This window comes from Acipenser ruthenus, chromosome 20 (genome assembly GCF_902713425.1).
Source record: "Acipenser ruthenus chromosome 20, fAciRut3.2 maternal haplotype, whole genome shotgun sequence".
Classification (NCBI taxonomy): domain Eukaryota; kingdom Metazoa; phylum Chordata; class Actinopteri; order Acipenseriformes; family Acipenseridae; genus Acipenser; species Acipenser ruthenus.
This window is the reverse complement of record NC_081208.1, coordinates 15,448,173-15,462,408: the sequence shown is the minus strand read 5'-3', so window position 1 is coordinate 15,462,408 and position 14,236 is coordinate 15,448,173. Positions and strand designations below refer to the sequence as shown.

At 41.6% G+C, this 14,236-nt stretch overlaps 1 protein-coding gene across 1 annotated transcript; it reads right to left on the bottom strand.

Annotated features, from left to right (window-relative positions):
• Window positions 1–3,982: 3,982 nt before the first annotated feature.
• LOC131698923 (C-type lectin domain family 4 member E-like) lies at window positions 3,983–12,126 on the bottom strand. The gene is made up of 4 exons (XM_058993980.1): window positions 11,864–12,126; window positions 8,495–8,646; window positions 6,794–6,906; window positions 3,983–6,064 (listed from the first exon to the last, which is right to left on the bottom strand). The coding sequence occupies exons 1-4, from the start codon at window positions 11,937–11,939 to the stop codon at window positions 5,881–5,883; spliced, it is 525 nt and encodes a 174-aa protein (XP_058849963.1). The 5' UTR covers window positions 11,940–12,126; the 3' UTR covers window positions 3,983–5,880.
• Between the last annotated feature and the right edge of the window lie 2,110 nt (window positions 12,127–14,236).

Sequence of the window (14,236 nt, the reverse complement as noted above, 5' to 3'; positions counted from 1 at the left end):
GCTCACCTGCACACAGTTTAGCACCTGCTTGGTCACCTGGTTTCCGAGTGAACTTGACACTGGAGTAGAGAACTTCACCGGACATCTTGTTAGATTGTTGTAAGATTGTAGCAGAATGGAGGGAGACCAGCATGAAGTGAACACAAGAAGAACCTACAAGATCTAGAGCAGCTATTTGAATCTCAGTGGCGATGTAGTCTTCCTGTATTCTTAATTATACGGTAATGAACACAGTTCCCCAAAATCAACAACCCGTGTCAAAAGTTATTTCTGTAAAGAGGAAGCTACAAAAAAACAGCAAAATTGTCAAATTCAGCACTGATACTTCTTTTTTTAAAAAAAAAACAACTGCAACGTTGTTTTTTTTTTCCTGGGGCTGAGTTTCATTTCTATCAGCTGTACACCTCTGTGATTTAGTATCTTTTGAAGCATCCCTGTAAGGGGAGCCTGTATTATAGCTAGGGCTTCGGGTTTCATTAATCATATTATTTTATGCTTATTTTGAGCTATTTTCGATTTTTATGTAAATCTTTTTTTTGGAGGGGGGCTTTCGTTTTTGTTATATTGTATGAAATTAGTGTTTTTGGTTACTTTCCAAAGTGCTTGAGCGTTTTGTTTTTTTGTTTTTTCTGTCAAAATATGTATAGTATTGACTCGACAGTACTTGCACACTTAAGTTGTACCTTCTTTCCTTTTCTGTCTTCCACAACAAAATCCCTCTGGTCACGGGCTCATTCTTCAGGGGGTTTTGTGTGTACGTATTTTTGTACATTTCGCCACAATTCTGTTTTAAATCCTCTGTATCTTAACTCTAATACAGCTTTAAATCCTGCTAACAAGCCTCCCTCCTGATTGTAATCTCGTTTTAAATCTCTTATGCAATAGAAATGTAGGAATGTGCTGTCACTCAGTAGTTGGGATGGGTTTAAAGTATTCAGAACGAATCAATGATAGATACAAGTCAGGAAGGCGGGACATTGCTCAGCAGCACTGAGAAATGCATTTATTATTATTTTTGTAATAGGTTTTATTTTTTAATGGGAAAAGGGTAAAGTTAACGTGAATTGATTAACCATTTGCACAGTTTTTCCGGTGTTTATTGGCTATCCACCGGTTTCTTTTTTTTTTCTATCGGTTAAAACCGAAAATCAGAAGCCCTAATTATAGTATGAGTTAGTGAACCCATCGTCTCTGCACCTACTACAGCTAATATCTCATAATCCATTGCAGCTGCAACTTCATATTTCCAGTGTTGTGGAAACTGTGCAGCCACTTTGACTTGTGACTTAAGATGGCTAAAAACGCTTTGAGATTCTGCCTTCATACTCGCTACACAGCTGTGTTCTGTGATTCTCTAGGTCAGGTTTGATTGTGGGTGTCGCACAAAAAAAATAACCCCTTAGAGTAATCTACCCGGGATGCTTTGATTTTATTTTTCCACAATCACAGTATGTAGTGTTGCAAGGCTAGTGCCTTCATCAGTGTTATTGAAACTAGAAGAGACTGAGTCAAGCAGACAAGCAGTGTATGTATGTGAAGATCACAACCGGGATTTACAGTAACATACGATCTGTGTTTATTTACATGCTCGCTCAGCTACAAAATACAAATCTCATTAGCTGACCTACATAGCTACACGTAAATGCTGTGTGCATACACAACCAAACAGATACTCGCATATTTGTATTTCCACTACATGACGTACTGCATTTTTTAAAGGAAATGCCAAACCAAATGCGTTTTACATCCATTTCAAATTCATGACCTCCGTGACAAAATCGTATCTGTAAGCTGCCCCAGATTCTTCTACCTTCAGAACAGTGGCCCCGTGGCCACAACGTCGGGATACCCACCCGACCACTGCTCCAAGGATCCCAGTGTAACCCAGCACCGACCCACCAAACACAACCACACACAATGCAGTACTTGGTAAAAAGGTATATACTTTATTAAATACACAATTAAAATATTGACAGTGCAAAATATTAAGTCCAGCCTATAATAATCTCCCAGCCCCTGGCCTAGTAGCGGTCTCACCAGGAAAAAACAACAACGAACCGGGAACCCAAACCCTGAGGCTGCTTGAGTTTCAGGAGCTCATTTCCAAAGGTGTCCGAGGGTGACAGCAGCAGATACAGGGTTAAGAGGCACCAGGACTGGCCAGGGTCATTTGAGACAAACTCCCTTCTAAACACAGGAGAGAAACACTCTTCTGTACAGTGGCATGGAGGGGTTATTTATTTCAGATCTCAATGATGCAATGGTTTACTTTGCAGGATATCTTTTTCATATTTAAGAAGTATTTAAATGTCCTTAACACTCAAATATATACAAACATTGGGACTGATTTTAAAGCTTGGAAACTCATTCTTGATGAACTATCTGTAAATAAAGCTCTTCAAAAACACATTCACGGGGGAAAGAGAGACATTTACAAAGCAGATTTATACTCTTGAAATAGAGTGAACATTTACTAAAAACCAAGCCCATAGTCCACATGCTTGACACAATACATAAAATAGCAAAAAGGGAAGATAAAAATGGTTTGAAAACTAAAGTCCTCACGTTATCCACTGTGGTGCAGTTTCACAGACTGGCGCCCACACGCCTCCCTCTCAGCAAACAGGCTGATTTCTCAAAGCTGGGGAGAGTCATCAAAGTTTGTTCAATTATATTTTGCAAGGTTAGTGGTCAGCAGGTTTTCAGATTTTTTTTTTTTTTTTAAATAAACACAGTATCACACACTTATTATTTTTTTGTGATTGTCTACAGTTGTGTAGCATTTACTGTTTTTTTTACCACACATATAAAACATGCATAAACTTTATAGATTTATACTACAATTGCAGTAAACGCACATACTGTAACATTAACAACATGTAGGCAACAGCAAGCAGTGTTGAACTAGATGGGATGTCTTTTTGCAATACACAGCCCTTGTTACGAAATAGAAAGGGGGTCCTAATTCATTACATATAGCAGCAGATTTGTCTTTTTGAGATTGTGAATCTACAAATGTATCATTAAATATATGAATGATTTAATATACAGACATGAGTGCAAGGGCGAAGCCAAGACATTACTCCGGATTGAATGTGAGAGAATCTGCCTCCGTCCTTTCACTCAGAGCCACACTGTTCATTAAATCAGGATGTCACTGGACACTGCTGCTGGTTTGTTTGATCAGCAATAACATTAATTACATTGTGGTTTTGAAAGTAATAAATGAGGACTCACACCTTATAATGACCAGGGCTTGAAGGTTGCCCAGTCTAACTTAAACAGGACTTGGACTTGCTTTAGAAACTGTTTAATGTTAGACTAGTTTTGAAAAATCAGCCTTTTGCATTCAGTTGTGCAAGATTGTGGGGCGGCAAGGGTGCCTGTACCTTTTAATGATGTCAGAATAGGTGCTGAAGGTGTAGGAGAAGGAGGAAAGCACAACAACGAAGGTGCGTCTGTTCTTCAACAGTAGGTCGCTTCGGGGAAGATCAGCTGGCTCTGTGTTTTATCCTCCAAGTCTGTGTCTCAGTCTTGCTCGCTAACCCACCTTTTTATCTCCCTTACTTTCTGTCTTATTTGCATCCTTCTCAGGCACTAACTGAAGAAAGTGATGAATTGTCTGAGAAGCAGCAGCAGCAGGTTGCGCTCCTTTCAATTATCTCTCTGGATTCACATTTCTCTAATATGAATGTAACACCCCTTAAATCATAAGGCTAGTACTACAGAAAGAGCATAGATATTGTTATAGCTGATTACACCACTGAGGGAATTGCACCCCCAGAAATAGTTATTTAAAACAAAATTGAGATTCACCCGCCAAAAAGAGTGGTAAGCGGGCTGAGCTGTAACCCCCTGCTCGCTAATCAAGGAGGGGCGCACAACACCACCAATAAAAACGAATTTCAATTAAAACAAGGTTCTTTGATTCAGGAGAGAGGCAGTGGAAGGCAATGAGAGATGAAGAGGAACAAGGCAGGTATCACGTTCAGCAAGTTTATTACACACACAAGGATAAAATACATACGAGAGCACATTAACACAAATGGTTATCACCAGGCTATTGCTAGATCTTGCCTTAAATCTTAAATTGCAGTCAATTTACAGTCATATCAAATCCCAAAAGCGCAGTCATAAAGCAAAAGAAACATATAATTAAATAGAAATAACATAAATATACAAACAATTTCAAACAGCAGTGAAAACTCCAAATACCTTCTGTGCAAATAAACAAATCTATAACCACTACAGACAAGCAAAATCAATACTAATTACCCACAACTACAGTATCTGCACATCCGGGGAGGATAAAAAAAAATAATAATAATTTAATACAATACAGCAAGTTATGCAACCCAGTTTCCCCTTTAAAAAAATCAGAGACAAACCCAAATATCTTAATACAAATACATACAATACAGTAAAACAATAAGCAGCAGCATACACACCAATCACAAATTACAAGGCACTAAAACTGTAACAGAGGTAAACTCTCGACCCAGTACAAGCAGAGATTTTCTTTACATAGCTAAAAGCGAATAGCAAATATGAAATATAATTTACATAACGTCCAAAACGTGTCACTCGAAAAACTCACCGCACCAAACACCCTCTGAACACCTTCCAACAGGTCTCTTATTCCGGTCGGTAGTAACTGTGCTTCTCCTTAAGAACACCAAAGTGTCACGCTATTAAAATCTCTGCTCTGCTCCGGTCCGGTCTGGTAGTTTACTTCGTCAAGGGGGCCCCTTTCCACTCCACTTTACAGCAATCACAGGACAAAAGCTCACATCACTCCTGTCTTGGAGGCCTTGCACTGGCTGCCTATCAGGTTTAGAATTTATTTTAAAATTTTAATGCTGACATATGAGTCACTTCATGGGCTAGCTCTGACTTATCTGTCAGATCTTTGATCTTTTTACCCTCCCACTCGCAACCTCCGCTCTGCTGATCTCACACTGTTTGTTGTGTATCCCTTCTGCTCGCCTGCGCCTTCTGTTGCTATGCCCCAAATCATGGAACTCAATTCCACTAGAGATAAGGGACTCGGCTTCTTTGAGTGTTTTAAAGCTAATTTAAAGACTTCCTTTTTTAGAAAGGCGTTTTTATGATTGTTATGATTGTTTTATTTCCTTGTGCTTTTTTATGTATAATCTGTTTATTTATTGCTGTACTATTAATTGTGAAGCGGTCTGAGATGATTGCTTTTAAGGGCGTTATACAAAATAAAGTTTATTATTATTATTATTATTATTATTATTATTATTATTATTATTATTATTATTATTATTATTTAAACGCCGTGGTGAAATTAGAAAGGACAGACCACTGGAGGAGCAGGTTGTAAACCAGCCAATGACATCACTTGGCTTTGGTTCGCTATGACAACTAGGGCTGGAGACAGAAGTCATTCTTGCTGGCCAATCAATGCACTCGGGGAGGGGGAAACGCGGAACCGAAACAACCGAAAAAAAGGAAACACAAGCGTCAGCGAGTGCAATCAAATCAGATCAAACTTAAACCAATAATAAATCAAGCAGATGTTTATAGAAATAAAAATCTAAAGTCAATTCTAATTTAATACATATAAAAACACTGCGTGAAAATAAAAAAAAATAACTAAAGGATAACCAAGATGCCTATTAGATCAACATTACCTTGAATATGTTCAGGATTAACTGGACTGGGCAAGCAGTCAGTAACTCCTTTATTTTACAAGAACAGGTGCTACCTCTCTTGAAAGCGCTCAGACATTACATCCATCAAAAAGTTCAGTTCTCAGCAAGAAACAGTTCAAGTCAATTATTATTATAAGAATATTAAAATGATTAAAAGCATTAGATGTTACAGTTGTTTTGAGGGAGGGAGGGATTACAGATATCATGGTTTTATAATCGCTGCCACTGTTTCACAAACCCTTTGATATGAACCCTTAGTACAGGAAGCATCGTACCAGCTGGGTGTGAAATTTTTATACTTAGCAAAATGAACACAGTCTTCCCCCAGTGGATCTTCTCCAGTATAATTGTCGGGTTCTACACCATCCTCCCTTTTGCCCCAGTATCTGAAATATTAAATGAACACAAAGTGTGATTAAAGCTTGCTTTAAAAAAAAGCAATATCGTTATATCGGTTACTAATTGCATGAAAATGTAAAGTTTAAAAATACTTTTGCATGAAACACACATGAATTGGACGCCAGTTCCAGGTATCGTTTTCTTCATCTCTTTTCCTAGGATTAAGTGCTTTACAAGCCCAATAAGGGACAACTAATGAGCTCAGAATGTAACCCCAGCAGTTTGCACTGAACAATCCTCACGAGACAGGCACGCTTTAGGAGGACTGACCATTTCACTTTTTAAAGTTGAAGTCGCGTATGGTCTTTGCATTGCAGTTTGTGCATTAAAAGGCTGAGTGTGGCATGAGATAATGAGATGATATGAAGCACATCCTTGGGTGTAATAACCGAAGGTGGCTATTTTAATGAGCTAAACAGTGGCGGATCTAAAACATATATGGACCTCATTTCACTGTATTAATAAACAAGCCTATAAATCGCTTTGAGGGGAAAGCCCCAGCAGGATTAATACAGAATAGATCATTAAAATACTGTAAAACATGACATGTTTGTGAGCAAGACATTTTCACTACTTTAAGCCTCAGAGATAGCATACTGACTGCAATTAGTTTATATACAGTTTATGTAAACTTTAGGCTATACTATCTGCAAGGTATGTCATTTCCTGTTTTACAGTAGACCTTCCTAAATGATTTCAGAAAGAGAATGACTCACGCTTTATTAGGATTTAGAGTTGTGTTGTCCATCCAGCGCCACTGTCCTTCTATAGCCTGATCATTCAGTCCAATCCAGTATTTGATACTGCCGGCCTGGTTCGATAAGAAATCCTAAACACAAAACACACCTTTGACTCTCCAGCAGTGTTAACCCTGTCTGTATATATTCTTCATGGAGTATTTCTAGTGATTGATGAGTACCCTGTTAGATCCTGATTCTCCTTGGATAGAGAACTGTTTGCTGTTTTTGAAATCTCTTTCCCTCTATATATACATACATACAGTAGCAACGGAATTTGTTGATCTTCCACCTATCCATATATAAAAATGAATACGGTAGATTAATTTCAGTAATTTGTGCTGGACCAGTTAGCAGCAATGCCTGTGACACTTGTGGGACAGATTCCCTGAATATGATATTAATACCTGAATGTGTATTAATGATATAACTGGACTAATTAATGAAACTGCTGTGTCTTAAGAAAAGGGCCCCTTGGTTCCTGGCAGGAATACTGAACTGAAGATGACCAGGGCTAGGAGGGGGGCACCTGGACTGGGGGAGGCTGAAAGGACAGTGAAGAGACCGCAAAACTGCAAACACAAGCGGTTTGGTGCAAGGAAGACATAAAATATAGAAGTCAACAAGTCCCAACTGCAACAACAAGCTGTTGGACGAAAGGAAGCAGACAAAAGACAAATCTGTTATCAGACAAACCAGTCTGGGTCTGCTGTACACTTACAACCACAGTATCCAAAAGAAACTGTGCCCTGCTACCTGCGCAGCTAAAAGATTCAGTGAAGAGGACAGAGCGGATGGGAGCTGTTGTGGATCCTATACCGAGGACTGAAAATTTTGCTGCAGCTGTTTGTTGATTCTATCGAGAATTGAAAGCTTTCTTGCCGAGTTTGATCCAATGTGGGATTGAAGACTTCGTTGCTGAGAGGAGAGTTTTTGTACTGGACACTTCAACAGATTTGAGTTACCAAACCAGCGGACCAAAAGTCTAAGCTTCAAGGAACCGTTGAGTATAATTCCAGTTGCATTTTCCTTTCATGGAACTAAATTAATTAATGGTAACACATTCACATAGAATTGAACTGTTAATTATTTAGTTTACACACTTTGCATGTGAAATAACTTTTAGTGAAACTTTATGAAGTAACTATAAGTAATCTACCTCATATTGTTGTATGAAGAATTTCTTTAAAAGTAAACTTGCCATATCTTTAATCTATATACCATTATGTGTGTGTGTGTGGGCGTGTATGTGTGTGAGCAAGTTACTAGCTACGTCACAGCTTGCTTGGGCTGATGAGGTTGCTGCCCTGTGTGTGAGGAGATAGGCGGTGTCATATTTCAATTGCCCTGCTAGCTGTATGAATGCAGTGAAAGCTTTTGACTTGTGTTTTGTTCTTAGAGACTAAGAGATTTACTGTCTGACTTTTCTGATTTCTGTTTAATATTTGTGTACTTAACAAAATACTACTATTTATTAAACATTCCTTGTGTCTAGCGCGTGAATGTGTGTTCATAGTAAATCCTCGATCTTTGTAACACGTCAATTAAATATTATTAATAAGAGAACTAATCAACCCAGATAAACTCTGAATTATCAATTACTGAATTGTTCCTACACACTGTGATGTCAGACTGTGCAGCTCCATTAGGATTTTTGTGAAGTTGATTGCTATTCTGTACCTGCTCTGCCTCGCTCTCTATAATCACCAGGTGCCCCCCCATTGATGTGCAGTTATCACGGCTGGAGTTCCAGTTCATATTATCAGTTGAGAAGTAGTAGCACTTTCCATTGAACTGCATCCACTTCTCTGGACACAGATTACAGTTGCTGTCTGTAGAATGAGAAAGAACATGCATGCATTAATGTATTCATCCCTTTAGCTCTCCAGGATGTAACCTGTGAGATGCATCTTATTCACAAGGGGGTCCCAGGGGGTAGGGGTTCAGGGGGGCTGGCAGCCCCACACATAATCCAGTTACAGCTTCATGTTACACATTGCAAATGCACTTCTAATTGCATTTTAAAAAGTGTCAAATCCTTCTTATTGCAGTATCATCATGTAGAATTACAACACACATTACCAGCACAGGTTTCTAATGATCTCAAGTCTGTTTTGCTGAGCTCATTAGTTATGCTTTCTGACAGACCTCTCCAATCACACGGTGCTCTAAATGCAAATGCCTGTTTCACACATTCCTGTGCTACACTAGAGCAGTGGCACTCAATTCTGGCTCTCGAGATCCAGTCCAGTCCTGGTTTTTACTCCAAGCAGGTTCTAAAACAGTTGAATCTGCTGAGATTGAACCTGCGAAGAGGCAGTTCACTAACTGAGGACCTGCTTGGAATAAAGACCTGGACTGGAATGGACGTCGAGGGTCAGAGTTGAGTAGCACTGCACTGGAGAGAGGAAAGGTCTCAAGGGACAGTGTGGACAAACTCCCTGGTATTTTTAATCTGGATAAGCTTGGTCTGTACCAGTCTGTGGCAAAGTGGTTAACAGGTGCAGGTTAAAGAACAGACAGACAATTGTAATCCAGGTGCAAAGGTTTGTTTTATTTGTTTTTGTCCAGTGCCTGACAGCGAAACAAACAGTAAACAATAATGAAGGTAAGTAATACAGCGGCGTGTATTACTTAATTCATAATCCCCGGGTTTGCCCCGCAAATGATAGTCCTGTTTTTATTGTACACCCACACAAAACACATACAGAAGTCTGTTAGTGCGTGAATTAGTGCTAGTGGTGCAAATACATTTTAAAGTGATATGAGTGCAGTGCTGTTCCGGGTTTGTGCTGGCTTCTGGCGACAGCTCTGGAACGTGTTAGCTGTCTAGTGAATACAAACAAACAAATAGTCAGAACAAGACAAACACTCACAATTTTCACCAAAACACAGGTCCTTCCAGCTCACTTCTTAATAACCAAAAACGAAGGAACTGATTACGATTCTCCGTCCCCCTTATATGCTGTCACGCATGACCCCTTGGTAAACGAATGCAGCTGCCTTTACAATCAGTGGCTGCTGCATTGTTTCCCTTCCGGGTTCTTGCAATGGAGTCTCGCCTTCTTCCAGACTGGCCGACTTCCCGACCCGGGAATGAACTGTCAGGCCAGCCCATCAGAGGAACTCTGTCCTCGCTGCTTAGCGCCCTCACAGGTCGGGAGGGAGATTTACCACCAAGATTCATTATATTTCTGTCACAGGATTTTATTGATCTTTGTAATATTTATGCTCCTAATTTGGGCAGAGAACGGATTTTATTTTTTAAAAAAATCAGAATTTAGGAAAGTGTGATCCAGAACATTTTATACTGGTGGGTGGGGATTTGAATTGTACTTTAGATTTTAATTTAGACAGAAATCATGATGAACCCAATCCCCAATCCGTCAGAGAGCTGGCTGGCGTGCTGACAAAATTCAATCTATCTGACGTCTGGAGGAACTTGCACAACACCTCTAAACAGTACGCTTGGATTAAAATAAGTAATGGTGAAATATCTGGAGCACAGCTGGACTGTGTATACACTCAAAAGCACAGCCTCAATAGAATCATTAACAGCAGCATTCACCCCACGTCCCTGTCTGATCATCACTTCATCACCAGTTTTCTGCTTACCCACCGCACAGCACACTAAATCTTACTGGCACTTTAATATTAAACCATTACAAGATATTTAGGCCCAAATCTATAAAGGGGAAAAACCGACCGCAAAAAGCCACGTAATGTGCGTGTTCAGTACGGCCGCACTCAGCGTCAAAATAACGACCTATTTTATAAGACTAATTAGGTGAAGCAGGCGATTCCACAATCAACCAATTTAAATACCCCTCACTGCAATTAGCATTGGAGAATTACACACCTCTCACAATAAATAGCGGGTTTGGGTCAACCCTGCGTGTGTAGGCTACACATTCCAAAAGAAAATGAATGGCACACAAAGACCTCAGCCTGGTACTAGCCATGGTGATGAGGATGCTCGGAAGCGAAAACTGAAATTTACCAATATGGAAGTGGAGATTTTGGTACAAGCAGTACTTGTAACACATGAAGATGTGTTACAAGCTCGAAATACATCACCAGGACAAATGAATAAAATATGGAATGTGTCGTGGCTTCTTAATAAACAAATGTACCACTTCAGAGTTTGTTGTCTAGGTTGCTTATACATTACGACGCATCATCCAGCTACTGTGCTTCGCATATTAGTTCAAATTCTTATTTTGTATTGAATAATTCTAGGCTGTAACGGAGAGATCTGGACTGGCCGTCTGACATATGCACGATCCTGCAGGAAGAGGGCGGCAGTCCCGTGGGATCTGCCTGCCAGTCATGGCAGTGACACAGAGAGGTGGGGAAGAGGGTGTGTGGGCTTTCCCCCTCTCTGAGTGGCTGGGAGGCGGGTTTTAGTGCGATTGCTGATCCTATAAATTAATACTGTGCTGTTTCCTCACATCTACCCCTTTAGACTTGAACAACGAGCAAGCGGTCTCGCTGCTCGGCAAGACCACGGACGGACAGGAGAAAAGACCCTAAAGAAGCTCAAAGAGAAGAAATTAAAGAAATAGAGAGAAAGTGTGGAATCCTTGGGCAGACCCCGATATTGTTTTAAGTCAGCTGAGGAAACAACATAGTGTAGGACGGAGGCCCAGGTCGTACAGGTAGCGGTAACTGGGGAAAATCACGCTGCGAAGTGCAGCACATTTATTTTGTAGTTTTCATTACTGTGTTTTATTTTCCCTTTTTCTTATTGCCTTTTCGTTTTTCATTAGTTTTGAGCACCTGCGAGTGCACCTGAACTGTACTGAGTACCCTGTCGTGGTATTCCCATAGGTTCTGGATACCATAGTTGGTAGCCAGACCATGGACAACAGCGCCCTCTGCGGGCTAAAAGAAATCAGTACAAATCATACAATTAAACCAAATAAAACCGAGCACCTGTGCAGTGTTTCAATTACAACTTCTGTCTCCTGTGTCAGTGAATACCCGCACCCTTCCACATAGGTGTATAGACTTTTCAAACTTCAGAAACAACACGTTTTATTTACTTACATCCATGGCAGTCAAACGGGTGGATAATTATAATCCTTTCATTGTACAGCAATATGTTCAGCAACAATAACTCCATACAGCTTCATACAAACAGTCTTCAGTTTAACTACGACTTATATCTTCTTAAATTATGCAGTTACAACTCTCCTATTTCTTATGTATGTCTGTATTTCTGACTATGTATGATTTTAAAGCATATCTGTATGGTCTATAGTATAGCAACATTATTCAGATGTGCCTACAACCAGCTGTACTGTATTTGCTCTAGCTACAAACTAACTGCGTCATCTGTCCCTCTGTCCTTTTTCTTTTATTTACTGTTTTCTTTCAAACTCGAATTTAACAATACTGCCTGAACCAGTATTGTTACATACCAGAATGCCATATTACAAAACATAAATTCTGTAGGCATTACTAAAATAACAGGGGAGGATGAGCCCTCATTGTATTACATGTTGTGACAGGACGACAGAGGTTGAGACTCAGAGACAGTGTGAAAACTTTTTAATATACAAAAAAATACAAAATAAAGGGCCAAACAAAAAGGTTTTAAACAGAAATGATAGACAATAAGCACAAAACAAAACTTACAAAAATACGGCTTCCAGGCTGGGCATTGACTTCACCTGTTTACCAAAACGAACAAAAACAGCACACACAGAAAAACACTGTTACTTCTTCTACTTCTAGAACTCTCCCCCAAATGGGAGGCTGAGGCCTCCTTTTATGCCAGGTGGCTGAGTATTTAATTGGATAATTAATTGCTCCCACTTGACGCAATCAACCTGGGCAGGGAGGAGAATTTAACTCCATCCCTGCCAGTATTTCCAAAGGCAGAGCCCTGCTCTGCCACACATGTATATGAGACTTTTTGTTTAGTGCGCCTCGGAATATCGTTCCTTCTCTTCTTAATCTCCATCGTTCTTATAATAAGACACTCTAGAAGTAAAGGCTCTCGTTAGAACCTTGCTTCGCCACTGTGGGGAGACCTTCTCTATTTGCAGACTTTCTTTTTTGTCATGTAAGCTATGAAACATGTATTGAAAATTTGAGTTTGCAAAACAATACGGTATTATAAACCGCAAGTTACAAACTGACTTGATCAGAAGGGTTAAAAAATTAGCGGGACTGTAGTAAAAAAAAAAAAATTAAAATGGGAAGGAAGAGCTGCAAAAAACAGCAGAAGCAGCAGCAACCGCAACCGCAGCAGAGAAAGAGATGGTGGTCCCGGGTGCCCACTCAGTTTGGACCCCCGAACTGGGCAGCTGAGCAGGAACAATGGAGGGCTGAAGTGGCCCCCATGTGCGAGGCCTGTGGCGAGTTCGGGCATGACAGGGAGGACTGCCCCTACGGTGATCCCCAGTATGAGGAGGCCTGGAACCAGGGCCTGGTTGGGGACGCCGCCGAATGGTTCTGGGCAGTCAACCATACCCAGGTGTCCTCAATGCCCAGGAGTGAGGAGCCCGAATGCCCACCACTCAAGCCTGCACCAGCAGAGGAAGAGGGCCTGCTGATCCCACCACCATCACCAGAGGAGATCAGCTGTGAGGCCATCCTCCGCACTGTAGAGGCATCCTGCTGGTGCCCCATCTGCGGAGAGCGGGGGCATTCCACACTCAACTGCCCCCTCCTACCAGAGGGGTGCCTGATGCACCCATTCTCACCAGCAGAGGGAGAAGGCCTGCTGGTTCCCCCATTGCAGCCGGAAGGGGCGGAGCCCCTGCCGCCTTCGCAGCCAGAAGAGGAGGAGCCCCTGCCGCCTTCGCAGCCAGAAGGGGAGGAGCCCCTGCCGCCTTTGCCATCAAGAGGAGAGGAGCAGGAGCTACCTCTGCCTCCAACACCACCATTGGGAGAAGTGGAGCTCCTGCTGCCGCCTTCATGGCCAGGGGCTCCCCTCCCGCCATCGCCTGGGGATGCCAGTTCGCCATCGCCTGGGCCTGCCTGCTGCTCTGCATCGCCTGGGGTTGCTTGCGTCTCCTTTGCTTCTCCTAGGGTCGCTGCCGGTCCGCTGCCGCCGTCGCTTTCCGAGGGTCCGCTGCCGCCATCGCTTCCCGAGGGTCCGCTGCCGCCGTCGCCTCCCGAGGATGGGAGAGGAAGGACAATAGGGGACTTGAGGGAGGGTGGATGGCTTTCAAATGGGGGGGGAGGTGGCCGCCGTGGGGCCATGTGTGCTGCGCACAAGGGGGGGGGGGAATGTGGCAGGGCAGGGCAGCAGCGCTTAAACTACAGCTTCCTTGTCTCTGAGTCTCCTTCCCAGCCGATACCATCTGGGCCCACAACGCTACCCTGTCACACATGTATATGAGACTTTCTTTCGTTCGCCTTGGAATATCGTTCCTTTTTTTCTTAATCTCCACTGTTCTTATATAATAA

Coding starts and splice junctions, on each gene's coding strand:
- LOC131698923 (XM_058993980.1), bottom strand. CDS start 11,939: ATGGAGTTATTGTTGCTGAACATATTGCTGTACAATGAAAGGATTATA. Junction 6,907..8,494: donor TAGAGAGCGAGGCAGAGCAG/GTACAGAATAGC, acceptor TTTTGTGTTTAG/GATTTCTTATCGAACCAGGC. Junction 6,065..6,793: donor ACTCTAAATCCTAATAAAGC/GTGAGTCATTCT, acceptor TTAATATTTCAG/ATACTGGGGCAAAAGGGAGG.